The following is a 27,785-nucleotide window of genomic DNA, read 5'->3' on the forward strand; positions in this document are numbered from 1 at the left end:
AGATCACCACTGGAGACGGAAGTCGCATTTGGCCTGGTTGCCTTGATTGAGCAAGGGAAAATAGGACGACAATAGAATATCTGGATATCAGATTCTCCATTGTTGGCATATTGGGCCTCCAGAAATTTCGTTTTTGCGTTGTTTTATATTGCAACAGATAAAAGTAAAATGTTTGGGAGATCTATGTTTAGAGAATTAGAGGATGACCCGTTTTTTGCGTAAGTCAGTAAAGTGTAAAGACATTGCTCCGTTCTAAAAAAAATCTGAACTGTACGTACATCAAAAACAAAAGTAGGACCACTTCCATTGACAGTTTTCGTCTCAGTTTACGTTCCACGAAAGAAATATGGAAATAATAGGAAATGAGAGTCATGTTCTATCTTGAGTAAAGCCCCTGGTCTGGACTAACACTAATTTTACATTATACTCGGCGTCACATAACATACTGTTAAAATTTGAATAAAAATATTTTCTACGACTTTATTGACACCTACCGTCGTTTAAATTGTCTTAAATGACTTGCTCATTCGTTTAGCCAAACGGCTTCTCCCTAAACATTGAATTGTTAAATTCCGGTCAGATTTTAATTCTAGGTGCCAATATTTACATTGTAAAAAGTCGGCCATGTTTACAGTGATCAGGTTGCTAGGAGATGTTGTTTACGTTTAAATGGTTTGTCCAAAAACCGAAGAACCCAGAATGCACTTCGGCGTTATTTCGGATATCTCGGATTTATTTTATGCGAACAACGTACAATACCGAGAAGTTGATCAAGCAGACGATTGTCACCGGAGTTCGACGTGAACTTACGAACTTCGTTTGTAAACAAATGGTCCCGTAAAAACCAACATGGCGGATATTAGTATGGGATTTTCCCGTAAGGATTTGTTACGCATGATTTAAGCTAATAAGCGACTTGTTTTTGAGAAACTGTTTGGCTAAACGAATGAGCAAGTCATTTAAGACAATTTAAACGACGGTTGGTGTCAATAAAGTCGTAGAAAATATTTTTATTCAAATTTTAACAGTATGTTATTTATGTGACGCCGAGTATAGTCCGAATTTCCTCCGACCGAGCAACCCTCCTCTTTTTTATTTGGATATTGATAAGAGGAGGGTTGCTGGGTCAGAGGAAATTCGGACTAATTTTACATGTACATCTACGTCTACAAGTTGCTGGATCACCTACATGTACATGTAAATGCTTTGTATAGTGGTAGTATATTTCAGAAGTCAGTCAAATTGACTTAATTCTTTGGGCAAATAGGTTTGTTAGGGTCCTACTAAACAAAGAGTGGTAAAGAGCACAAAAGTCTGGTAAAGACTGAAACCGAAATATTGATTTATTTTATTTAATAAAAGTTTCTTTGTACCTATATATTGATATTCTTTTATTTACGTATGGTCACGACTTCAACATTTCCGTTTCTCCAACATGGTGACCGTAAAGTCTGGAGGTACTTAATTCGTGACAATTTCAGTGTGTAATATTGTTTTTATGCGAGTTGTAGTTTTATCATGTTATTTTGTCATTTTCATATGTTTTTGAAACTTTTTCAGTCTTTAATATTGTATTTTATCACTCATTTATAACTCCCAGATGTCACGACAGATTCGTTGTAAACGAAGGATTGAGTAAGTATAAAATAGATTCGGAATGGAGATGAAAAAAAAACGAAATGTTCAAATAGATTTATTAAATAGTGGTGTTTTAAGCCCAATCAGCACAGAAAGGCTATATCCAGGCAATGTTCATATTAGACAACCATTACATAATTTTGGTTTCATATAGAAAATTTATTCTGGAATATTCAATCAAAAAATAATTTATAAAATTTAAAATCCACAAAGAGAAATTTAAGGGGAAAGTTGAACATGATGAATACTCAATCAACCAATCATTGATAATTCATTTTTTTCTGAAATTTACCTTAAAAATTATCTAAAATTATTTTATATCATTTCTATTTAAAAAAAAAAAAAACGTATGTCAGGTCTTTTACTCTCCTGTCTTGCAGGCGAATAAAGGTTGTCCGTAGACAGTAATGTAAAAAAAAAATCTAAGTAATTTTAACTATATATAAGTTTTTGAAATGCAAGTAGGAGAATTGAACTTCATGGACCTTCAATCAATCAATATGTGGAGATCACCATTACTCCTTCCCTGTATTTTAAAATATTTTTGAAGGTCCTGATATATCAATCAATCTTTTTATCATTATAAATTAGAATTTCATATTTCAGATATTTTTCTCATACAATTGCTGACCAGAGGGACATACTATTTAATTTACTTTCTCTTTTTCTGTCAATAAATCCGTATTGTAAGTCTCTTACTCTCCATTGTCCGTAAAGTAAGTTATATCCAAGAAAAATATGTAGTATTGCTGTATGTAATGTCTTTTAAACTCCTGTCTTGCAGGCGAATAAATGTCGGTAGAGTAAGTTATATCCAGAAAAAAATTAGTAATATTCAAAGTATTGCCGTATGTAAAGTATTTTATCCTCCTGTCTTGCAGGCGAATAAATGTCCGTTACGTAAGTCAAAATTTCCTTCTTTCAATTTTATTTTAATGAATCATTTCTTTAGATTTATTTCATTTCAATCTATGTTATTTCATTTCATTTTATTTTATTTCATTTCATTATTTCATGTCATGTCATGTCATGTCGTGTCATTTATTTTATTTTATTTTATTTTATTATTAAGTTCATTTAATTCTGTTTAAAGTTTTAGTTCAAGACAATGACACGATATAGTGTTTTTTATTTTCAAACTTAAATAATCTTAAGTTTTTTGTTAGTCGAAGTGTGAGTCTTGCATGACTTCACACGCTTTTGCATACCCAGCTTTTGCACAACTCTGTTCTCAGAGGGTATGGTCAAGTGACCTCTGGTCGAGGTCAAAGTGTCCACGGGCCTGATCTTGAAATTAACTAATTTCAACAGGCGTCGTGACTTCTGCTCTGGGGTAAGCTGTATCCAAGTCTCGTGGGAGACTTTTAATACAGAGGCCTTCTGTGACAGAGTGAATTTGCCGGTATCATGTAAAGCACCCCTGATGTCACGAGTCTGTTCCTATGCAAGCTCATACAATTTTGTCACTAAATCTGGTAGCCTCTGGACAACCCAGTTAGTGCTACGCTTAATGACATTACTGTATGACTCACCACAGTTGTTATACCAGAGTCCGGGTAGCCAGGGGTGCTTTGAACGGGGCTTGAAGGCAATCTCCTTCAAGTTGGGCAGTAACCTGTTACACAGGTAAGGGATGTCATACGAGTCCTGAAGGTGGGAGGTGAACTTATGAGAGGATTCAAATTGACCATCCCAATGTAATAGCATGAGACCTATCATAACTGGATGCACAGACGTCTGTGTGCTCACCAAGTTAACATTTGGGAAGCACACAGGGGTGAGGAAACATGAACTTAAGTTAAAAGTTCTGTCTATGTCAATAACAGTACCTGCAGCGTTTGCAGATTTAAGCATGGCCAACTGCAAATCTGTGTACAGGACAAGACTGGGGGGTTTGGATGGGTCAGTTGTGACGACTTCTCTGATAAAGAGACTGCCCTTAAACATGTTAAGGGCAGCTAAGACGTCATCAGCAACGTTAACCCTATAAGTGGACTCAGGTCTGCCTTTTCTTTGGGCGTAGTACTTGGCATTCTGAGTAACGCGGTGTGATATAATGTCATCAGGAGTAGCTGTATTAACTAATCTCCTGATGTCCGTGGGGGCTCTACCGTTCTGAAGTCCATCACGAACAATGGTCTTTTGTTCGTATGTCAAAGAATGGTAAGGGACCGTCGTTTGTTTGGCATTGCCATGCACAATATTGGGGGGATATTCCCCAATGTATTCGACTATAGCAGTAGATATGACAGGGTCGCAAACAAACCACGTAAACCGCTTCTTGTATCAAGAATTTCGGACTAACGTGGAATACTTGCGATATGCTACGACAATAGTCGATGGGTCAGGCTGAGGGTCCACAGAAAAAAACGTTTTCTTGGATCTCTTGTCATATCCTGTTACATGAATAGACTGACCATTGTCTGATTCAGTTGGGTTACACTGAATGGAAGAAGTGACTGTAGCCTTCAGTACGGGGTCTGTAATATCGGAGTAATTAATGGTAGAGTCGGGGTCTACTGAAGTCAGTGCAGCTGACTTGGCAGGTGTGGAAGTAGGAGCAACAGGTGCAGCTGACTTGGCAGGTGTGGAAGTAGCTTCCTCCTTGTCTAACGGTGGAAACTGTTCAAAATCATCTATGCTGATGGGGGAACAGTCAATCGTATCAGGAATGAGGGGGACAAAGTGGGTAGGCCTCCAAATATGCCTATAGTGTGACCACCAGACCACATGATGCTAAGCTCATGTCGTGATCTTGAAGCACGGGGCTTAAAGGATGTGTTCAAGATCTTAATATACTGATCTGAGGGTCCATTAACAACGGGGTATACAGACTTTATAGGTCTACCAATAACACTACTGGAAGCGTGCATGGTCAATGCACACGACCAACTACCAGTCTGTGCACAGTGTTTAATGGAATCAGATAAGGGCGGGCATATGTCTGGAATAAGTGTTTTTGAATGAATGCGTTGATAATACGCAGCATTTTCGTTGCCAAATTATGCTACCGAAATAGCATTGAAAAGGCAATTCCCATTGCCTGTGACAGCAACTGGGGTGGACCCCATCATCAGCAAATACCGTTTTTAGTCACATTTGTAATTTTGTAGAGACCTTAATTCAACAGTACGGGGTTGGAGAAGTTATAATTGGTAGCTTATTCCCATGTTTTAAACCAAGGGGTATGACAACAGATGCTTATGAGCAAAAAAGAAGTTCTATCTACAGATTACTACAATACAAATTTAGAAACAGTAACAGAGTTATGTTTTGGAAAGTAAGAGAACTTGTAAATCCTAAGGAGAGTGCATTTCTTCAAGATGGTGTCCATTTAACCAAAGTAGCAGAAAAGACATATGTCAGACAAATTAAATTAGCCATGTTTTGTAAACTTTTTAAACATTAAGTCGTTTGTTTTTAGCATTTTTGATATTCGTTTTCTAATAAAGTATAGAAATTCCATTTATCGTTTCATCAAAATGTTACGAAATGGTTGAATATTACGTATACTATAACATTTACCACAAAAAATAGATGGGATATATCGCATCTACCCAAAAGAACTTGAGATAAAGGATACTACAGACACTGTGATGTCAGCCTCATATCTTGACCTACACTTAGAAATCAATGGTAAAGGAAAACTATTGACCAAACTTTACGACAAACATGATGACTTTTCATTCAGAATTGTTAACTTTCCTGTCATCTCTGGCAACATCCCTTCGGCTCCTGCGTATGGAGTGTTCTTATTACAACTCATATAATGCCAGAGCTTGCCGAAACTATGCAGACTTTTTGTATCGCGCTAGAACTCTAACAAATAGGCTACTGGAACAGGGTTATGTTGCTACAAGATTGAAGTCATCACTACAGAAGTTTTATGGTTGTCATCATGAACTCGTGGATAGTTATGGTGTATCCATCAGCACCATGAAAACTGATGTATTCAACAGGTCATAGTTTTCCTTTCCTTGTTTGTCTACCCAGGACTTGACTTTTTATGAGCAACTCGGCGGGTGTTTCTAGAAAAGCAGAGGACGCTTACCCTACCGGTGCACCTGGTCCATGCTCCCAGTTTTTAGTGGAGTCCGAATTGCTCATTTACTTTTGTTACTATGTATGTATGATTTTAGTTACTTTATGTTCTTTGTTGTGAATGTCTGTTTTCCATGTCTGGTCTTTGTCCCTGGATTACATTCTTTTGATTACCGCTATAACCTTGGTTCCCTTAATTACTCTTTGACATTCGAATCTATTTACTGATTAATTACGTTTCCTCACTGTCACCATAACATTATTAGTTTATTTATCTAGTTGCCATTTTGAACAGTCTATGAGTGGAAATACTCCAAAAATCATGTTTAAATTTAAAAAGACACGTTAATTTAATAAAATAAATTTGAATCATAACAATTTGTATACCATACATCATTGTTTTTGTTTATTTAAATGCAAATAAATAGCTATTTAACTCCTTCACATCACCAGACTTTGCGAACTGATCGCGCGACGATGTCTTAGATGCCGATCTATGAATAAATATCCAGAATAGTAGTTGATATATTATTTTCAGTGGTCACATAGAAAAATAAACACTATGTAGATACAAAGAAAGTTTTATTATTCAATAAAGTAAATCAATATTTCGGTACCTGTCTTTACCAGACTTTTGTGCTCTTTACCACTCTTTGTTTAGTAGGACTGGTTTGTTGAAGACCTGTCACTGAGGGTAGGGTTTAATCCTTGGTTGCAACATGTAATTTTGTGAATCAGATCATGGTACAGTTAATACAGTGTTCATCAACATGTCCATGATAAGAACATTTTGGACAAGTCTATGACATGATTTTTATACTATCAGCTTTGACAATTTGAGTTATATAGTGATCATGGTGTCTGTCCATATGTCTGTACACTTATGCCATACAGTTTTCTCTGGAACTATTTAATATGTCCATCTAAAGGCTTTGGAAATTTTGACTACCCATATGGGCTATTTATCAAACTTCAGCAGACAAAATGTTGTATCGGTCCTATTCATGCTCAGGTCTTGTTATGTTATCATAATTAGCTCAGATCAAGAATAAACTTAAAAAAAACTTTTTTTGTAATTATTGAAATTTGGGTTATTTCATCACGTAGTATGTGTGTTACAAAATATCTGAACAAGTGAAAAAGGGTCAGTTTTGAACACATAAGGATGTTCTAACAAGTAAACAAAACACCCTATTTCTCAGACTTTTTCATCAAATAGCCGAGAACTTCCAAGTGATGAGAAATGTTGATAAATAAAAGAAAACATTATGTATGTTGATTTAAATATGTTGTTGACTTGAATTTATAATTACAAACTCCGACTGATTCCTAGTTTTAGCAATACACTCTTTTGTTACCACTGAAAGATCGGCAGGAAAATGATGGTAGTAAAATTTTTGTAAATCATTTTTTTTAATTGTATAAATCAAGTAATAAATGTATGAAAACTCTCACTTCAATTCATTTGTATACCAAATGGAGCTGCATGTCTACCATTAATTTAATTATACAATCAACTAATCATTTACTAGTAAATCCCAGTCTGTCAGGTGGTTGCACATCGGCCTATTGACACAGACCTGTCAATTTCCAGTGAACAATTAGGAGATGTGTAGACAGGATGTTTAGACACTAATAAAACCACCTAGACAGTAATTTAAAAGGGTTGACAATTTTTAATGTCCGATATTGGAAAACAGTGTTTGGTCATTAGCAAAATTTGTCGGAAAATGACCAGTATTTTTGATAACTTCCCATAGCCTTGGTCTGTCTGCACACTTTTTTTTTCACACAATTTTCTCTGGAACTATTTATCACTGCAACTTAATTCTCTTCCCTGTTCATACAGGCACTTAGAGATGTAGGAGATTTAACAAAGTGAAGCTGCGTACTGTGAAAGTACTTTTATTTGTGGTAACCAATTTTTGTGGTTTAGGGGAAAATAATCAGTTCATGGATTCTTGAATTCTTGGATTTAACAACTCTGTCACACAAACAAATATTTTCCTTTTGGGAACCAAATTTCATGGTTTACCAAATCCACGAAATCCATGAAAATATGTACCCCATGATTAATAATACTTTCACAGTATGTGTCTGGTTAACAACATAGAACCTTGAAAGCATATTAAAAAACTGTGGAAGCTTTCTTCTCAATTTGTTAATTAAAAAAATCTTCTTTTAAATGATCTTTTGAATAGATAATCCATGCCATTTTGAATATTATATTTGTATTCAAAGATAATAAGAATTTTTCTATCTCGGCATATAAGCAAGGTAGTTCTGAATGGCTTCTACTCAATTTAAATTTCTTCAATCAGTCAATCAAATTAAAGTCAGATGTCACACCAAAAATGAGAATACATGTACATGTATCTTGACAGAAGCTTCATATACACTGTAGGTATGCCATACAATGAATTTGATTTCAGACAATGAACATCAACTTGCTGTTTAATGGTCGTTAGTATTCTTTAGTGAGCTGTCACAGTTTTTGTTGTTTATTTTGTTGAACTTGTCTTGTGAAGTCATTTTATGGCAATGTGTTTAGCTTTTTCAGATCTATAAATTATTTATTTCCAGAAAAAAAAAACATTCAAAAAATTTATCAGTATCTGACGTAAAATGTTATGTTGATCCCAGATGGGCACACTTTAGACTTGCCTGTTTAAGAAATTTTCTAGAAAGCACATTGTAACTGGTCTGTTTGTTAATTGACCAAACTCAACATGAATCTTTTGTAGATAGTTTTTATCTGGTGAGAATTTTGATCTTGACTAAACTGGAATGCAGATTTTTTTTTTTTTCAAGTCTGAAAATACTGTTGTGATTAAACGGTTTGAAATTGCAATGAATAAAAAGTGAATTTCTGGTTTAAAAGAAGTACTTCCCTAACTGTTTTTGGTTGCGTTATAAAGACAATACCAGAGCACTGAAATAGGGTTTGGACTCAAACAAGTGAAAATGCCACAGCCTCATAACTTTTTGTTGTTCTTAGCCTCGCATTCATACACATGTATGTTTTATGTCAAGTCTCTAAGCTGATATTGTCTATGTTGCCATTCTATCCAAATGAAAATCAATAACAAGTCTGTGTGTTCAATATCGGTGGCATCTCAGAAACGAACATTTTGTGTTCTTGTTCATGGTATTTAGAACTATGAAAATTGATCATTAGATGTCTGCAATACAAAAAGTAAAATATGTACACATATCTTGAGGTACAATGTTTTAAATGTGAAAAACTATAACTCTACAGAAATACAAAATGAACCACAGTATGCTGTTAAAAGATAAACTAATCAATACAAAAATAATCATCACCCATTATGATGCACTATAATCAGATTCATAGTAACATATGGCAATAATGAACAGGTTGTAAGAAATGTTGAGAATTTATTTACTGAGTAATAGTAATAATTTAGTCACTATATACTGATGTCAGAAAGCTGATATTTTTAAATATAGAAATATTAATCACCATAACAAATAAATAAATTTTGTCCTCTGAATTCAGAGCACACCAGCAGCATATGGCAAACATGCAGCAAATGTTCAGAGATCCTTTTGGTGATTTTGGTCCAAGAATGGTAGAGGACAGAAGGGATCGTAGAGGAGACAGCCGAGCTGTTCAGCCACGAAATATTGATCCATTTGGCTTTGGAATGTTTGGGGGCATGTTTGGGGATATGAGAGGCATGATGTCAAATATGCATCAACAACTTGTGAGTACTCATTCATACTTATCAAGACTAAACACTAAAATATATACTCATATGGAGGCAGCATATTAGAAAAGGCACCCATTTTTTACTCAGCTGTTTTCCCAATTCTTTTGTGTAACAAGAAATACTAAGTAGTACCTATTGGTATTTGCCAAGCACATTATTTCCCGTAAGACTGATATCAGACCCTCAGTGGTTTTAGGGTAAAGATCACAGTTATTATGACGTGGTCCTGTATTATATTATTATGAGTAGGAATTGGTACAGTGTGAATTGACTTTCGTCATATGCTGATATTTGCTGAGCATTCTCTTTGCTATTTGTAATGGAGTCAAGAATCACCTATTCAGTATGAGGTGTGGTCACAGGGTTGTAAGTATCTGACCAAAGGTAAAATTTTCATGGAGATATACAGATAATTTATCCATCACAATATCCTTGAGAAAAAATTAGCAACATTTATGTCATTTTTAAAACCATGCAAAACATAGTTGTACATGTATACCAATGTTGAGATTATTTACTATCCACAAATGCATTTCATGCAAAGACACATGAGACATGTGTAAAACATATATATGGAACAAACAAAAAATATATATAATGCAACATAATAAGACAACATCAATGCAAAGCAATTGATATGACAATGTGCTTGCTATTATTTCAGGAGTCACCAGGAAGCAATGCCAATGGCCACAGTTTTGTGCAGTCTTCATTTATGTCCTACTCAAACACAGGAAATGGTGCTCCTAAAGTCTATCAAGCTTCTTCATCCACACGTAGAGCACCCGGAGGGGTAGGTTTGCTGGAATATTTTGTTATCAAGTTACTCATGCACTTTGTCAATTAATATTAACATCAAATTTTTACTTAAACCATACTGCAACATTAAGGCTGCAAAATGCTAGGTACCAGATATACTATAGCCCCATCAATAGTATTGTGTACATCCAGGGCATTGTGTCTTTTAAGGAAATAAACTTTTGCTAGTTTTGAAAGAATACAGCTTATCTGGAATCAGATTAAAAGCATTTGTACAGTAAACAAATAAATCCCTGCAGCCTCATTTTGATAAGTTCAAAAACATGTGATATACTAATTTCTTGATTAACAAAACAATGGATGAAGGTTAAAGAAAATCTTATAATCTCAACTGACAAAAAAAATTGTAAATATCATTGGAACATTTTTTTAATTATAATAAGCTGAGACATTTAACATTTGAGATGTCACTTTCTGATCAACAAAAATTGTTTGATTCTCTTAATGTTAAAGATCTTGAAGGATTAAGATAAGGCCTAAATTTGCTTCTAAAAACTTTTAAATTAAAATAAGAATAATGAAAAATAAAATGAACTTTGCAATATAGAAATAAACAATATACAGGTATGCACACAAAAAAAGGAAAGATACATTCAAATTAAAAATTTATTATTCATACACTATATGAATTTCATATATCTGTATTTCCAAGAATAATCATCAGAATGTCCTGAAATTTCATATAAAAACAAGGCAATGATATTGATAAGATTTTAAAATGTGGGTTTTGTTTTTGCCAAAATCACCATTTTTGCCAAAAAAATAAATCTCAAGAAAAGCACATGTATTTTAAATACAAATAACTGTCTGATTGAATTTCATGGCATTTGAATGAGATTTTGAAGGATTGTATTCATTTGTTAATAACTGTAATGAAATACAGTAGGTTAAATTCACTTATCAACCTCTACATCAAATTTTTGCAAGTCAATTAAAATTAATGGTCTTTCTCTTGAAAAATGACGAAAATGATGATTTTGTTGATACATTTCCATGATTGACCTTAATTTGTATAATTTATGGTAAATTGAAGCAGTGAATTGTTTCGTCCATGAGTATAGATAAAAGCTAAACAACACAAAATAGCGCATATGTACATGTAAATATAAACACATCATTTTCATTACATCACAACCAAAAGAAATCATGAACATCCAAAGCTAATTTTAGCGACGTAGACTTTTTCCTAGATGTGTATACACTGCTCCCAGTTTTTAGTGGAGTCCAAGTTGCTATTTGCTTTTGTCACTTTGACTCTTTGTATGTATGATTTTAGTTACTTTATGTTCTTTGTTGTGTATGTCTGTTTTCCATGTCTGGTCTTTGTCCCTGGATTACATTCTTTTGATTACCGCTATAACCTTGGTTTCCTTGGTTACCGGTACTCTTTCATCATAATGCTAGTTGTTCATTTGTTGTTAACTTAGTACATCTTATGTATGTAATACTGTAATAATGTGTTGTTAAGGTTAAAGAAACAAAAAAGATGGAGAGAGATTCTGAATCAGGGTTAGAGAAGATGGCCATTGGACATCACATAAATGAACGTGGTCATGTGATTGAAAGGTCCAGAAACCGACGAACAGGGGACCAGGATGAAAATCAGGAATTTATCAACTTGGATGATAGTAAGTTGTTATTAATCTGCAAGTAAAAAAATATTTTATGCCCAACTAGTATTTTCAAATTTTCTTGTCCCATTGTGTTTCTCCCTATTTACATATTTCATTTTGACCCAATGCAGTTGAATTTTACCCTACTATATAAGGTAATTATTGAAGTAGATTTTCATTCTTTATTAAGTGTGAAAATGAAAACAAAGTAGTTTGTTTACCTTTGCATCATGGAAATTTTTCATCCGGAAATTTGGAAAAGTTACATTAACTACAATATTCAACACATTTCATCAACAGACATGATTTTCTTTCTGCTTTTAAGCAGAATTCCTCTTTTTTCAATTCAGGATTTTATTGATAAATTTTTTTATTCACTATATGTTCCAATTTTGCCAATTTCCAGTTTTTATGTTGGCTTGGTAAAATCATATCTGCATCAATTAATCAAAGATGTGCATTTATTTATTCAGGTCAAGCACAGGAATTTGATCAAGAGTGGTCTCAAAAGACACGACAGTTTCATCAACCCACATCCCTTGAGTATGCAAGACGAGGAGAGCGGTCTGATCGAAGACGGGAACAACTTGCACTTGAAGGAGGAAAGAGGAAAGACAGGCCTAGAAATTCATACAGAGACAGGGATTGAATGGTATGTGTTACAGCAAATGATATAGCTAACTTCAGGAACTAGAGTTGGTCTTCCTGGTAATAAATGACCCACACATCCCCCACAAACTTCTTTAGGGATGTTCCAATCAAACATGTGAGGGACAAGGAAGGCACTTTCATTCTTTGTATATGGGTGGGTTTTCAGGTCTCTTGACAAAATATAAAGTTTAATACAAAACAACAATAGAACTATAGGTGGCTGCCCTTGTGAAAATATGAAAACCTCATATTTTAATGGAACAGCCCATAGAGCAGGTAGTTACCTGGACAATGGACAAAGAGATTTAAACTTTCTGTCACACTTAGATTCAAATACATTTGAAACGAAGGACCCCAAAAAAGGGCATAGTAATTACAAATATATTTAAGGAATGACTGTTATATTTTAATGGTCTATGAAGAAGAAATAACCTCAATCATGTGGTACACACTAAATAAACTGTGTAGCACCACGTAGCAAGTGTACGCCATGGGCATTGAGATTATTTCAAATAGGCCAAAAAAATATAACAATCATTCCGTATAATTTAATTTTAGTATCAAAATCCAAAAGGTAAATCATTAAAAAATGTTGATGAGGTAATTTTCACATTACAAAATTTGGTCAATGACACAATGGACAAAATTGTTTTTATCCAATCAGAAAGCGTGTTACTTCTGAAATCAGATATGATATTATATCTTTGTTAATTGCCCATTTAGTAACATGTACCTAAGATATTTCATGAGGTTGATGAATCAAGGGAAGAGAAACATGTTGTTAAATAAAATACCCACAATCTGATGAAATATTGGGGCACCATGTTAACTGATCCCTACAAATATAAGTGCCTTAACGGTAATTGTTTCTTTTTCTGTAAAAAAAACGATCAATTGGAGTTGAATGAAAGCTCATTCTAGAAAAAAAAATGTATAAAGATGAAGAAAAATATTTGTCCTGGCTTCCTACTTTACATGTGAGTTATCGCACTGGCAAACCGATAATTTATTAATGTTGGCCTGGTACATATGCTTCAACAAAGATGAATTGTGTCATTTTCATATTTAAAATATACAATGAAACCTGAATGCCCTTCACATCATTTCAATACATATTGAACCTGCAAAAAGTGAACATCTCCCTAGACTGAACATTTCTTTCAGTCCTATGATGGTATGGTTTAGACAGGTTTTACTTGGACTTACTGTTAAATAACTATTGTTTGTGGGTTCATATTTTCATGATTGTTGAAGTTCATGCAAATGATGAATTTAATTACGAAAAAAAAATTCTTTATCAACGAACTTTTGGATGGGTTGAACAAAAAATAGAAAAAACTGTCCATGCAACAGTCGTTGTTTAGGATAAGATCTATGAAATATAGTAAACAATTTACCTTCTGGATGTTGCAAAGAGTTAATAAATATGACATCAATAGTAACCAAAATTGAAATAATCTTCAAATCTCAAAATTGTTAGTTGGAGGCACAACTTAGGTAAAAGAAACAGTAACAACAAAAAATGTGAATTTAAACATACTGAAAACAAGAATTCAATGAGCAACTTGGGCTAGATCCTGTGCACCAGTTAATGTAAGAGGTCAATGTATTTTCAGAAACACTTTTAAACTGACTCATGGTATGTACAGATGAAAATATATACATTGTATAGAAGATCATAGATTGAATTGCTGTAAGGGATTCTTTGTTAACCCAAAACTCAATGATCAGGAAAGTTTTTGTCAAATGGGCCGTTTTCAGCATTTTTTTTTTACAAATATTTAAGATATTAATGGGCCATTACATTCTAAATAGAATACCACAACTTTAATGGGCAGCTTTAATTTATTTTAGTCCTGAGCCCCTGCCTTTCTCAGTCATTGGAAGCTATGACAATGTTTTCTTGTACATAAATTTTTATTTCTTGGTATCATCAGCTAATCCCATAAAGTCCTGTTACTTAGATTCCAGTACATAGTTACATGTATTATATTTTTGTCATATTTTCCAGGAATGTATAGAGCTGGATGTTGTACAAACCTGTTGATTTACAGTATTTATTGTTGACTTCAAGCTGTGATGAAAAAAAAAATTCTAAAAAAAATTATCACATTTTGACTTGGCAGCACAGTACAGAGGAACTCTTCAGTGTTTAGGTTACAAAGTTTAACAAGCATTCAGACATTCCATGGTTGAAATTTTTCTGTTGGATTTTTTTCTGGATGTTGTTTTGTGGTTGAATTTGTTGCCATGTATCCCTGATAGGTATATAGTGTTACCTGATTTGTCTATTTTTTGTGTGTTATTGTACTTTTATGGGAATAATGTGCCGGTAACAGTAATTAGTATAGATATCAATGTAAGGGATACATGGTATTAGTTTACATACATACATTTATATATTGTTTTTGTTAGTACATTTTGTTTCTATGAATGGACATTGAAACCTCTTTATAGCAACCATTTGAGGGAGAAGGGGTAATTAATTTAATGGGAAGATTTTTTTATTTTTTTTTATTTCATGATATCAGGAAATTTTGTTGGGTCAAAGGGACTCACTCATTATCAACTGTCAGCACAAGCCGATGTTTTTTGTATTTTTCTTAATGGAGTGCATTTGTTAAAAAGTTTGATTTTTTAAATTTAATCCTGATTATTTCATGAAGAACTCCCAGCCAATTACAACACAGTATCTTTTAAAATAATGAGATACGTTTTTGAACCCATCACTTAACCACTCCAGTTCTACCTATAAGGTTGCTATAGAGGTTTGGATATATTTTTTTTAAAGAATTATAATTATTGATCAACAGTTCAAACATTATGAATCCTGTCGTATGAATGAGTTATATGTTGCATCTTGATCAAATAGTGGGTGGTATATTAGAATCACCTTGTCTGTCCATCCTTCAAAAGTCCCCCCTTTTTTTCAAGACTAAAACATTCATACATAGAAAATTGTTATTGAAAGTAAGGTAAAAATGGAAAATCTAAAGTTTTGAATACCAGATGCCAAAATCTCATGGAGGTATGATACAAAGATCTTGCAGTTGCATTGCAAGCATAATTTATTTAGGGTACTAAGTTATTGTGCTCTTAAAGGATAGCAACATTTATATGTGTTATGTATGTAATATTTCAAATTGTAGAGGTATGAATTCAGTGTACCTAGTGTATACATATTTATTTACTCATGTTGTTTACTTAGTACAAGATTTTCTTGTGTCAATCTGTAGGAGGTAATTTTGGTTGGGGCTTAGTTCTTAAAAAAAAACTGTATCTTATTTGGTATAGATTTGTCCAATTATGTCTTTCAGTTTTTTTAATATACCTAAATTTTAACCCAGCTAATTTTCTCTGCTATAGTACAGTCTTTAATTTTTCATGAGTTTGAATCATTTATTTTTATCTGGATTACTAATAATAGACATGTTGTTGCACTGTTTAAAAAATAGACTTGTGTTTACACTATCACTATTTTTACTAATTATAGTACAATTCGTCGTCAAGTTGGACCATATTAATTAACATATCCAGATTTTTTATAATTTTATTTATACTCTAGACCACTTTGTTTTCTGTCTCATAATTAGTGCCATAAATTTAGCCATTTCAACATTATTAACTTGTGCACAAATCTTTAACATCACGAAGCTTCAGATGTAACCAAGAAAAGGTCTAGAAAAGCTGCCCTGATCATAATTAAGGTGGCACAATCCTCTGATTTAATTGATAGGGTTGAATGAAGTAAATTTTGATGTTTTTTCCTCCATTAGATATTTGACTTTTTTAATACAAATATATACCCTCGCTGTTTGAGTTTTGGATACATAATCTGAAATACATTATTGTGATTTAGAGTTCATACACCTGCAATGGTACTTCCGTCTTTGGAAAGTAGTCATTGATGGGTTATGTTATCATACCTTTTAATTGGTCAGTTCCATATTACCTCAGATAAGAAATCCCCTAAATATTGCTCATGGTACCCAGTATTATGGTATTTAGCAACAATAATCTTTGTTATCAAAGAGTTTAATCTTGAACTATTGTACAATACTACTACTGACATCAAAGTCTGGGTCCAGTTTTCAAAAGTTTGCCACTTTTTTTAGAAGTAAATTTATTGAAGTATTACTGCTTCTCAGTCTTAAATTTGTAATGACTTTCACATATGTTACATTTGTAATTAATTGTTATACTATTAAGTATAACTGTTTTTTTGGTATTTTTTTCAGGGATTTGAATTTAGTTTCAAAATTCATAGTTCCTGAACTTTTCCACAAAAGTTAAAAGTTCCAGGACCCAGCAAGGTCTTAGGTCAGAAATTGAGGGGCCTAGACCTTGTGATACTACTTACTTGAATCTCTGTTTAGTTTTGTTTAAATTTTTTATTATATTCTTCTGCCTTTAAATTTGTTTAAAGTCTTTGTGATATGTTGGTTTTCCTTTGTACAGAAAAAAAAATACATGGCGAAAAATGATGATTCTAAATAAATGTAAATAACAGTATTTTTCTTATCTTGTATTTTGAGATGAACTCATAATGACCCAGGCCTTGATAGCATTGTGACTTAACGGTATGGAATAAATTTGTTAATTCCCTTAAGAAATACCATGATAAACCAATAATTGTAACTATGGGTTTTTTAGCTCACCGGGCCGAAGGCCATGTGAGTTGTTGCCATCACTTGGCCTCTGTTGTCGTCTGTTAACAATTTTTCAAAATTCTTCTCCTCTGAAAGTAAGGAATGGAATTATATGAAACTTTGCACAGATGTTCCTTAGAGTATCTTGCACAAAGTTGTGTTTAGATTTTTGATCTGTCAAAAAACATGGCTGCTGTTACTAAAAATAGAATATAAGGGTCAGTCTGTAGTTTTTCACATACATTTCCAAAACGGTTAGGTTAAGGCAAGTTTTGACATGGGGGTAAAAGTGTTCAGCATGATGAGATCTATCTGTGTTTAATTTTTCATTATTATCGGTCAAGCCATTTAAGAGTTATTGCCCTTTTTCGATGTTTTATTTTACTATTTTTAATGTTATTTCTTTCAAAAAATTTTCTCCTTTGACCCTGCTTGACCAATTAGAACTAAACTTGGTATGAATGTTCCTTGGGGTATCTTGCACAAAAGGTATGTTTATTTTTTTTATCCATCAAAAAACATGGCCACCGTTACTAAAAATAGAATGTAGGGGTCAGACTATAGTTTTTCACACATATCTCCAAAACCGTTAGGTTTAGCCAAATTGTGACAGGGTAAAAGTGTTCAGCGTGATAAGACCTATCTGTGGTCAAATTTTCATTTTAATCTGTTAAGCCATGTAATGGTCCTTATGATAAGTCACACCAAAGTCTTTTTGAGTCAAAATTTGACAACTTCTTAAATTTATTGCCATTGAAAGATAGAATTTAACCAGGTGTGGGATTCAGGCTTCTGGGAGCCTCTTGTTGTTTTACAGGGCCTAGTTGTTCTAAGACAACTTGTTATGGATTGTACTAGACTCATCCAATGGATAAATATTTTGGGCAATTGGCCCTGTAGTGAAACTTTTAGCTGTGAAAGATAATCAGTACATCATTTTTATAGAACAACTATATTTGGAATCATCTTGCATATAAATTTTAATTGGTAGTCTTAGTAAGAATCAGACAAAGTGGGAAAATATGTAACAAACATGCCAGTAACTTTCCTGTCTGACTTAATTATTTCTCTCAAGAAATCTTCACTTTTTTAAATGACCACTATTTGGTCTCTGCAGGACTGGATGTGTTTGGAAATCTTTCATTTCAAAGTTAGAAAGTTGAGGATATCTGCTCTTGAAATATATAGTTGCAGTGCACTTCAATAAAATCGTAACTCCTTTTACAAAAACTAAATGGAAAATTTTGTCTTTATTCATGGATTCCGATGATACAAAGTCAAATTACACTGTTAAAGTGGTTGATTATTTCATACCATGTTTCGCCAACTGCCTGATTCTTACAGAGACTGGCACTTAATAATCCCACATTTTGTAACATCTATTGATTGGTGTAGGAGTTGTTTTATTAGTTTAAGTTAACAGTAGCTTAATGAGTTTTGTTTTCTTTAATGTGTGAACAAACAGAAAATAATGAACTGTTTGAAATATGCACCATAACTTTAAAAGAAAATTTACATGTGGTTTTCCTTAATTCTAGAGTTATATCCCTTTTGTGGATATTTTTTTTCCTGCTTGGATGATAAATGATGATTTGTGTAAAAAGATGTTGTATGATATATTTATGTACCTTGAATTTTTTTATTCCACTTGTAGACAGTTTTGAATAAAGTACTGTTTGCAGATCATTATGTCATTATTTGGATTTTACATAATTCTTATAGCATATGAATTCGTTGATTACTTTGTGTTGCCTTCTTGCATCACAAATTGAATTGCCCTTGCCAATTTAGTCCTGGCACAGGCAGTTGGGCTTTCTTGTTTTCAAGTTTAGAACCTTGTTGTAAAGTTTTATTAAGACCATAGTTCATGTGTACTTAGGCACTGACCATTTTAATACTGAAGGAGGAGGGGGGAGGGCTGGATTTTTTTTGGAAAAAACAAAATTATTCCAAATTTGAGAAAAAATGTTCTTTTTTAACTCAGCCATGGACAGAAAAAAAATATTATAATTCAATATATTCCCCATTACTTAACAATGTAGATTTTCAAATAACTCCAACTCCTGCTGAAAATATTAAAATCATTTTTGCACTTGCAGGGAAAAAAAATTCTAACTCAAAATAAAATCCCAGGTCCCCTCAAGAAAAAATTGGTTTGTGCCTTATACTCAAGTTAAGGCATGATAACCACATGTCTACAGATACAAACAAAACAGAAGAGACGATGACAAGGACAGCAACAGTGCTATACCATTTTACAGAGACAAAGTTTTTCAGCCTGTGTAATAATAACAAGTGTAGGTTACAAATTCGCTAAAGTAAGCACCTCTAATAGCATATACAGCTGAAAAAGTTGCCTAAAAACTAATCAAAATGGGTTTTGATATTTGTCAAATTGTGCACATCTTCAATATGTAATTAAACATTATTTGAACATTTTACTATCCCCATTTTTCTCCATTATGTGGCAGGGTATCCCTTAATGTTCCATCAATGCCCTATTATTGATTTATAGATTACAATCAGGAACCCTCTAATGATGGCCAGCAAATGGCATCAAATGGATTCTAACCAGCTTTCACTGTTGGTGATGCAAGTAAAAGTCCACTTACTTATAGTTTACTACTAATCTTCCCCCAAAAAAACCCCAAAATACAAGGTTAATTTCAATGCCACAAAATGAGTACAAGTAAATAATACATAAATGCAAGAACGTTATCATTTTACATTATAGTACATGTAAATACAGTTGGATTATTCTTTTTTTATTCTTTGCTTGTTGTTCCATTAGGAAGATTTTTAAGTTGTACTCCAGCTAAGAATCATGCGAAATGTGATTCATGGGTAAAAAGCCTACATATTTTTATTTTTGATACTTTGTTTGAAATGTCATAGTAAACAGAAATTAACAAGTGGTTTTTCATATAAACCGTGTTCTTAGGAGATAAAAATTACATGTATATAGATTGCACTGTAGATTTCAAAATTAAAGGAGATAACTCTGTAAATGACACTCAAATACAATAGAATCTACTGGATTTTCAGTGTGGATTATCTCTTAAGAGCAGGCACATTTGAATGAATAAATACACATTTCATAGTACAGACCCATAAAACAACTTGATTACAAAAATAAAAATATGTAGCCTTTTTGGGGTGTATCCCATTTTTCAGATTTTGCATGATTCTTACAAAGACAGCTACTTAATTTCTGTTTAAAAAGACTTATTCCTTTTACACTTCTTATTTATGTGGGAGGATATTCCAATGAGATGGACCAGAGTAAACAAAAGTATGTCTGAGTAGTTCAGTCATAGGTTTAGGAATAAAAAGACAATTGTATATGGCATTTCTTGAATGGTATGTGTTTACTTCAGAAACAAATTAAATAAGATGGAGCTAACCCATTTAAACATTTGAAGATCAATAGGCACTTTTGATATATAATTCTATTCTCAATAGTTAGCCAACCTAAAGAATTAAAGAGGGGGTTAGATGGGGCACAGAATTCTGCAATAAGTATAAGCTTAGTTGCCTCTTTTGTAGTCTTAAGTACACATTGTAAATTTTCTTTTGTACAATTGCCCCAACTAGAACTAAAATAGTAAATAAGTGGTAGAAAATATCCTGAGTAAAACAGTTTCCTTGTTTCTAAGTTTAGATACTTTTTAATCCTAGACAGAAGATAGTCTACTTGAAATTTTTGAGCATACAAAGTTTACATATTTTAACCAGCTCAGTGTCTGATCAATTTGGACTATTAATAATTTTTAACATTCTGAGTTCTATAGTACTTCAGATTTTATCAGTAACTCAGGGGAACTATTTTTTGGATAAAATCTTTTGTTTAGTCCCAATAACCATACACTTTGTTTTAATACAACTGATAAATATTTTATTTCTACACCACTAATTTTACAACTCATTGGTTGTACATCATTAATACTTTTACCCGAACAATGAATAGTTAAGTCATCAGCATAAAAGTTAGTTTTTAAGATACAGTGGAAGGTCATTTAAATAAACAATAAATAATAATGGACCAAGAATGGATCCTTGAGGAGCACCATAATTGATTGCCAATTCATCAGATAAAGTTCACCAAATTTGAACAATCTGAGTACAGTTTTTGTAAATATGATTGAAAAAATTTCAAAACTATTTTATTGCAACCATAAATTTCTATTTTTTGCGCAAAATTTCATGATTTACTTCATCAAATGCTTTTTTGAAGTCTAAAAATACTACAATGTTTAATTTTCCCTTACTTCTTCTAAAAATTTATCAGCAATGTTTACAAGAGCTGTTTGACATGAATAACCAGGTCTAAAACCAGACTGTGCTACGTGTAATAAGTTACATTGTACTAAATATTTATATAATTGCCTTTACACATGTCATTCAATAAGTTTTGAAATTGTTCTGTAATTTGAAGAGTTGGTGTTATCCCCAGCTTTAAATATAGTTATGAAATCTATTAACTCATAGTCAAGTTATTGTCCTGATATCAGTAAAAGCTTGTTTCTGGCCCATATGTTTTTTGGCACTTATTTTAAAGTGGTTCGAGTCATAGTTCTGAAAATAAATTACAGTCTACCTCTAGTACCAGTAGTATGGCACTTTGTGGTACAGATTCAAAGAGATCCAATATTCAAATAATTGTCTGGACATCAGGAAAATTTCAGCTCGTTTTTGGTCTTTCATTCATAAATGTTTCAAATCTTTACCCCCAAAATCAATAACAGTCCATCCTTCAATGTACAAAATAATGTAGATATCTACATCCATATGCTTTTATACAATTAAATTCTATGAAATACATGTTTTTCCCCCTTCTTGGTCCCTAATTCCAAAATGGTTAGGGTCTTTCATTCATAAATGTTTCAAATCTTTTTTACCCCCCAAAATCAACAACAGTGCATCCTTCAATGTACAAAATAATGTAGATATCTATATCCATATGCTTTTATACAATTAAATTCTATGAAATACATGTTTTTCCCCCTTCTTGGTACCTAATTCCAAAATAATTAGGGTCTTTCATTCATAAATGTTTCAAATCTTTACCCCAAAAATCAATAACAGTCCGTCCTTCAATGTACAAGATAATGTAGATATCTAATATGCTTTTATACAATTAAATTCTATACATATTTTTCCCCCTTCTTGGTCCCTAATTCCAAAATGGTTAGGGTCACGATTTCAAATTAATACTGATCTTCCTTTTGTGGCTTGGAACCTTGTAAAATTTCATAAATATCAAACAAATATTTAAATTATTGTATGAAAACCAAGTGTCTACAGAACATCAGTAGTGCCATACCACAAAATAAAACAAAAAGCTTCACTGAGAGCAGCATGACACAACCACAGCCAGTTGAACTCACTTGAGGCATGTGTGAACACACTTACCATAGGGACTTACAGATCATTATGGACACAACAACTCATTTGGACAATACTGCACAATATTTTGAAATTCAATTTAAGTATAAAGGTCTGGTACTGCTTCAGGTGTATTTATTGATCCCTTTGTACTCATTATCTCAAAATAACACTAAATGTTAGGGTATATTTGGTAAAATATGAAATCTAATAAAAAAAATTTTTAAATCACACAAAACAAAAAAAAGATGATTTTTAGGCCAAGGCCCCCTTTGGCCTCTTAAATTGGAAAACTGTAAAATATATCTGAAATCTGATTGAAAAACACAGATTTTCATAAGGAATCTAATAAAAGCATTTTAAATGAACAAGTTATTGTCAAAAATCAGAAAAAAGAATATTTGTTTCTTGCCCCTTTGTGGCCTCTTATTTTTACTTGGCTCAAGTCATAACCCCAAAAATCAACCCCAGTCTTCATTTTGTGGTTTGGCACCTTGTAATACAATTTCAAAAAGATTCATCCACTATTAGTTAAGTTATTGTCTGGACAACAGGAAAATATGTGTTTCTGGCCCCCCCCTTTATGGAGCCTAATTTCTGAATAAATTCAAGTCTTAACTCCAAAAATTAGAGCCATAAGCCCCAAAATAAAAACCAACCTTTCTTTTGTGGTTTGAAAACTTGTCATAAAGATCAACTGCTTAATACTCAAGTTATCGCATGAAAACCAATTGACTACAACACAGATGACGACGACAGCACAATGTGGTTGTATAATTAATACTTACAAAGAATGAAATTTGTCAAAAGTCAACATGTACATAGTGTTGGTTATTTATTCATGGTTAACACACGCACCACATATATATATGTATATTTTGCATACATGACCTATCTGGGTATAAAGATGTTCAAGATCTCATAAAAAGCTAAGTCTTACAGACAATACCATTTAACCCAACATATATTGTTTCCAGATGAGCACAGTTCTGAAACAACTGATGAGACTCCCCCTCTAAACTATTTATGGCATCGCAAAAACGTAGATTTAGAAGCCGTAAGTTTTTGCATAACTCTGATATAATGACTGCTGCTGAGACTTCAAGATTAGTACAATAAGCCATGTTAAGATTCTCAAGCTGAGATTTATTGTATTTTGACACGACTTTCCCTCCACTATCGACAGGCAATTGTTCTAAGCTACTCTGGTTTATAGCTCCTACACCTGATGGTAGATCTCCGATGCTAGCATTAGATTCTAGAAATGTGAACTTTGTTAATCCTTCACAAGCCAACAAACTTAGATTCACTAAGCTTGTACAAGAAGACAGAAGTTTCTTCACCCCATCAAGTGTTATTTTTGAACACTGACTAAAGTCGGCTGATCGGAGATATCTACAATTACTAGCAATAATTTCTAAGGAGGTATCATTTAGATCAATACAGCTGTTCAAACTCAAGGATTCCAATTTGAGATTCTGCATCAAGTCTGTGAAGAAAATATGGTCAAGTGTTTTTATATTTTGAAAACTCAGTACTTTCAATACTTTGATTTTCGAAGGTGAAGGTAGAGCAGCCAAGGTCAGTTTCGATTCATCCTTGCTTGAATTCCAGTAATGTGCTCGAAGTGACGAGTTTCTTATGGAAATTTCCTCTAATTTTTCACACGATGCAATGAATTTAGATACAACTCTGTCGCTCAGTAAATTCCAGCAAGACAGTTTAAATGTTTTGAGATTTGGCAGTTTACCTATAAGATCACTGAAAGAACAATCATCTAAATTTGAAAAGTCAAGTTTAAGATCCTTTAAACTTTCACCATTGGCAGCTATAGCATTCAGTGTTTTCTCTGAAAGAAAACTACAATCTAAACTTTTTAAGTTAGGTAAATCTTTTTTCAGAAATTCCTCAATATGAGTTCCATACATTGAGTGAAGACTTAGTGTCTTGTAGGTTTGAAAAAGATCTGTATGGTTCTGAAATATTTGTACTAGTTCATCTGTCTTTTCTATCACATGATATACCCCACCACCAAAACCATCATCACTATCAGAATCATCACTATAATCTTTTTGTTCTGGATCCCTGAAGTGTTGATCATACAAGTAAAAGTGAACGTGACGTAACTTCATCTTCATAGCTATAAATTTATTCATAATTGAGGAATTGTTCCCAAAAAATACTCCTACATGAATATCCTTTAATTGAGGACATTTCATTGGAAGGAGAGGCAATATTTTGCCTACATAACTCATGTAGTTTTTAGAGTAAGAAAATTGAAGAGTGTGTACATGTCCTAAGTTAGCTGCCTTAGTTTGAGCAAAATAGGACTCGAGAAGCTTTGGTGAAACTGTTAAATGTTGCACATGATTCAAAACATTTGACATGATTGAAAACAGTTTAGCTTTGCTCAAAATGTTTTGTGTAACAAGACGATCAAGATCCACCTGTGTCCACAGACTGGCAGACATTGAAAGTTCCATCCACATTATACAAACATTGCGAACAGTTTTCAGGATCTCTTCTTTGGATATGAATTTAAAAATAGTGACTATCAATTCAGGTGGTAAATCATTAATCTCCATCTCTGAAAAAGAGTTTAGATATCACTAATTTTTTAGATATTATATTTTCTATCAGAAAAATTTTTATTTCATAACAAATATCTCTTCTCATAACATTTGATTAATATTCTATTTACATGTATACCGCTACTATATATGTTACTCTTTTATATATAAATTATATGGGCCTTTGCCAATTATTGTAATTGTGTTTGTGCCAATAAAGAATATTATTATTATTATTTAAAGTTTAATTGTTTTTGCCTTCAACAATAAAAGTTCAAAGGGATATATTAAACTAAAAAAAATGTTCAGTGGATAAAAACTTTCTCATAATATGTACAAATGCATGTCAGGTCCTCACTATCTACTAAGTTTCATGAATTTCCAAGGAGTTGTGCAATCAAAAGTGTGACGATCATGCAGATCAACAGAACAAAACCCTTATTAAATCAGAAACCTGCTTTAACACCTATTAAAATCCCTTTGTCACAATTTCAAAACATTTCAACCAAAACTAACATCAGGCTCATAATATATACTATATTTCAGACTATATAATTGGGCACATACCATTTACTTCTTGAGGTCGGGACCTGGGATTTAATGTCGAATCAGATTTTTTTCACACAAGCACAAAAAGATTTTTTTTTTTAGTAGCTTGAGTTGAAAAAAAATTATTTGAAAATCTACATTGTTAAGAAACAAATTCTTGGCTAAATATGGAATAATATTTTTTTTTCCAAAATAATCTAAGCTCCCCCACCCTGCCCAGTATAAAAATGGACAGTGCCTTAGTTACAGTTTGGAATGTTTTGAAATTTAGACAAATGGATTTCACGCAGATGGCACATTTTATCGTCTGAATATAGCTGAAATATTGCTGCTCGGACGTTAAAGCCCAACAATCAATCAATCACCAATTAAGTCAGAAAATAGTATGCATGCCAAACAACCTATGTAACAAATTTAGAGGGGATGGTACTATACTCGGCGTCACATAAATAACATACTGTTAAAATTTGAATAAAAATATTTTCTACGACTTTATTGACACCAACCGTCGTTTAAATTGTCTTAAATGACTTGCTCATTCGTTTAGCCAAACAGCTTCTCAAAAACAAGTCGCTTATTAGCTTAAATCATGCGTAACAAATCCTTACGGGAAAATCCCATACTAATATCCGCCATGTTGGTTTTTACGGGACGATTTGTTTACAAACGAAGTTCGTAAGTTCCCGTCGAACTCCAGTGACAATCGTCTGCTTGATCAACTTCTCGGTATTGTACGTTGTTCGCGTAAAATAAATCCGAGATATCCGAAATAACGCCGAAGTGCATTCTGGGTTCTTCGGTTTTTGGACAAACCATTTAAACGTAAACAACATCTCCTAGCAACCCGATCACTGTAAACATGGCCGACTTTTTACAATGTAAATATTGGCACCTAGAATTAAAATCTGACCGGAATTTAACGATTCAATGTGTAGGGAGAAGCCGTTTGGCTAAACGAATGAGCAAGTCATTTAAGACAATTTAAACGATGGTAGGTGTCAATAAAGTCGTAGAAAATATTTTTATTCAAATTTTAACAGTATGTTATTTATGTGACGCCGAGTATAGTAAAATCCATTTAACTGTCTTTCACGTCTTAAGTAGCCATAAACATTGTTTTGTAACCAGTCGAGCAGTGATAATTTAATTAAAGACAATGTACTAACTATTAATTCTTAAAGTCAGTTCCACTTACTTGTAAATTTTTACAACATTCACATGTTTCACTTTCTTTCATCTGTGAAGGAAATTGTTTGCGTCACATCCTATATTTAGACAGTTGTAGTTAACCCCCTTTGAACATAATTATGAAGTTTCTACCAGACTTCTGAAGTACTTAGGAGGTCTCAGTATCGTATTATAAGACTTCTATAGTGAAGTGCCTATTTTAAGGTTTTTTTTTTTTAATATGAAAATTGATTCAATAAAACTTTCATTTATGTAGCCTTTCTAAGGACATGTGCAACAAGTACTATCTTCGTGCTTTATAAGGTCAAAGGGTGAAAAACGAAACTATATTGACTGCGTCGGAAAAAATAATTTCCCGCCAAAAAAGTAGGGTGAGTTCATGAAGACCGGAGAGAAAAGTTGTCTTGAACCATTTATAACCATTTTCTCTCCTTTCACTTTCGTTTTGCACTCATCAAAGAATAATCAAGGGAACCAAGGTTATATAGCGGTTATCTCAGACATGGAAAACAGACATATACAACAAAGAACATATAATAACTAAAATCATACATACAAAGTAACAAAATCAACCTTTTGAGTGGAACATTTTTATGTTATAATGTTAAATTTTCTTAACAAAAAGTTTGTCATCTTATAGTGTTATGTTTGCTCTATTATATAAATGATTGTTCATATCTTTTGACAACACATCAGTTCGTAATGGGGCAAACAGAAAATGCACTATTTTTTTTTATACCCTCCACGTTTTGACATATACCCGCTCAGGGATATACAATGCGATACTGGTACCAGGAATGTCACGCATCTTAGACCCTATAAAGAGCAAAATAATGTTAGTTCGCTTCAATTACTATTTTCATCTACTACAACTGTTTTGGCAGTCTTTTCAGTTTTTCGTTTTACATATTGGGTTTATATGACATTCTATCGTTTCCTTTTCCAGCA

At 32.9% G+C, this 27,785-nt stretch overlaps 3 protein-coding genes across 3 annotated transcripts; 2 read left to right on the forward strand and 1 right to left on the reverse strand.

Moving 5' to 3' along the window:
* The first annotated feature begins 13 nt into the window (after positions 1 to 13).
* LOC148601297 (myeloid leukemia factor 2-like) lies at positions 14 to 18,831 on the forward strand. The gene is made up of 6 exons (XM_088554552.1): positions 14 to 218; positions 9,200 to 9,407; positions 10,078 to 10,206; positions 11,701 to 11,860; positions 12,319 to 12,497; positions 14,508 to 18,831. The coding sequence occupies exons 1-5, from the start codon at positions 169 to 171 to the stop codon at positions 12,492 to 12,494; spliced, it is 723 nt and encodes a 240-aa protein (XP_088410678.1). The 5' UTR covers positions 14 to 168; the 3' UTR covers positions 12,495 to 12,497; positions 14,508 to 18,831.
* On the forward strand, positions 444 to 8,462 carry LOC148601298 (uncharacterized). The gene is made up of 3 exons (XM_088554554.1): positions 444 to 1,635; positions 2,423 to 2,538; positions 4,752 to 8,462. The coding sequence occupies exons 1-3, from the start codon at positions 1,601 to 1,603 to the stop codon at positions 5,045 to 5,047; spliced, it is 447 nt and encodes a 148-aa protein (XP_088410680.1). The 5' UTR covers positions 444 to 1,600; the 3' UTR covers positions 5,048 to 8,462.
* On the reverse strand, positions 17,520 to 26,964 carry LOC148601299 (uncharacterized). The gene is made up of 2 exons (XM_088554543.1): positions 26,845 to 26,964; positions 17,520 to 25,117 (listed from the first exon to the last, which is right to left on the reverse strand). The coding sequence occupies exon 2, from the start codon at positions 25,113 to 25,115 to the stop codon at positions 23,460 to 23,462; it is 1,656 nt and encodes a 551-aa protein (XP_088410669.1). The 5' UTR covers positions 25,116 to 25,117; positions 26,845 to 26,964; the 3' UTR covers positions 17,520 to 23,459.
* Between the last annotated feature and the right edge of the window lie 821 nt (positions 26,965 to 27,785).

The sequence above is a fragment of the Perna viridis genome, chromosome 12, assembly GCF_037379345.1.
Source record: "Perna viridis isolate PV_CMFRI_1.1 ecotype Kerala chromosome 12, ASM3737934v1, whole genome shotgun sequence".
Classification (NCBI taxonomy): Eukaryota; Metazoa; Mollusca; class Bivalvia; order Mytilida; family Mytilidae; genus Perna; species Perna viridis.

Coding starts and splice junctions, on each gene's coding strand:
- LOC148601297 (XM_088554552.1), top strand. CDS start 169: ATGTTTGGGAGATCTATGTTTAGAGAATTAGAGGATGACCCGTTTTTT. Junction 10,207..11,700: donor CACGTAGAGCACCCGGAGGG/GTAGGTTTGCTG, acceptor TGTGTTGTTAAG/GTTAAAGAAACAAAAAAGAT. Junction 11,861..12,318: donor ATTTATCAACTTGGATGATA/GTAAGTTGTTAT, acceptor TTATTTATTCAG/GTCAAGCACAGGAATTTGAT.
- LOC148601298 (XM_088554554.1), top strand. CDS start 1,601: ATGTCACGACAGATTCGTTGTAAACGAAGGATTGA. Junction 1,636..2,422: donor CGTTGTAAACGAAGGATTGA/GTAAGTATAAAA, acceptor CCTGTCTTGCAG/GCGAATAAATGTCGGTAGAG. Junction 2,539..4,751: donor GGCGAATAAATGTCCGTTAC/GTAAGTCAAAAT, acceptor GTAATTTTGTAG/AGACCTTAATTCAACAGTAC.
- LOC148601299 (XM_088554543.1), bottom strand. CDS start 25,115: ATGGAGATTAATGATTTACCACCTGAATTGATAGTCACTATTTTTAAA.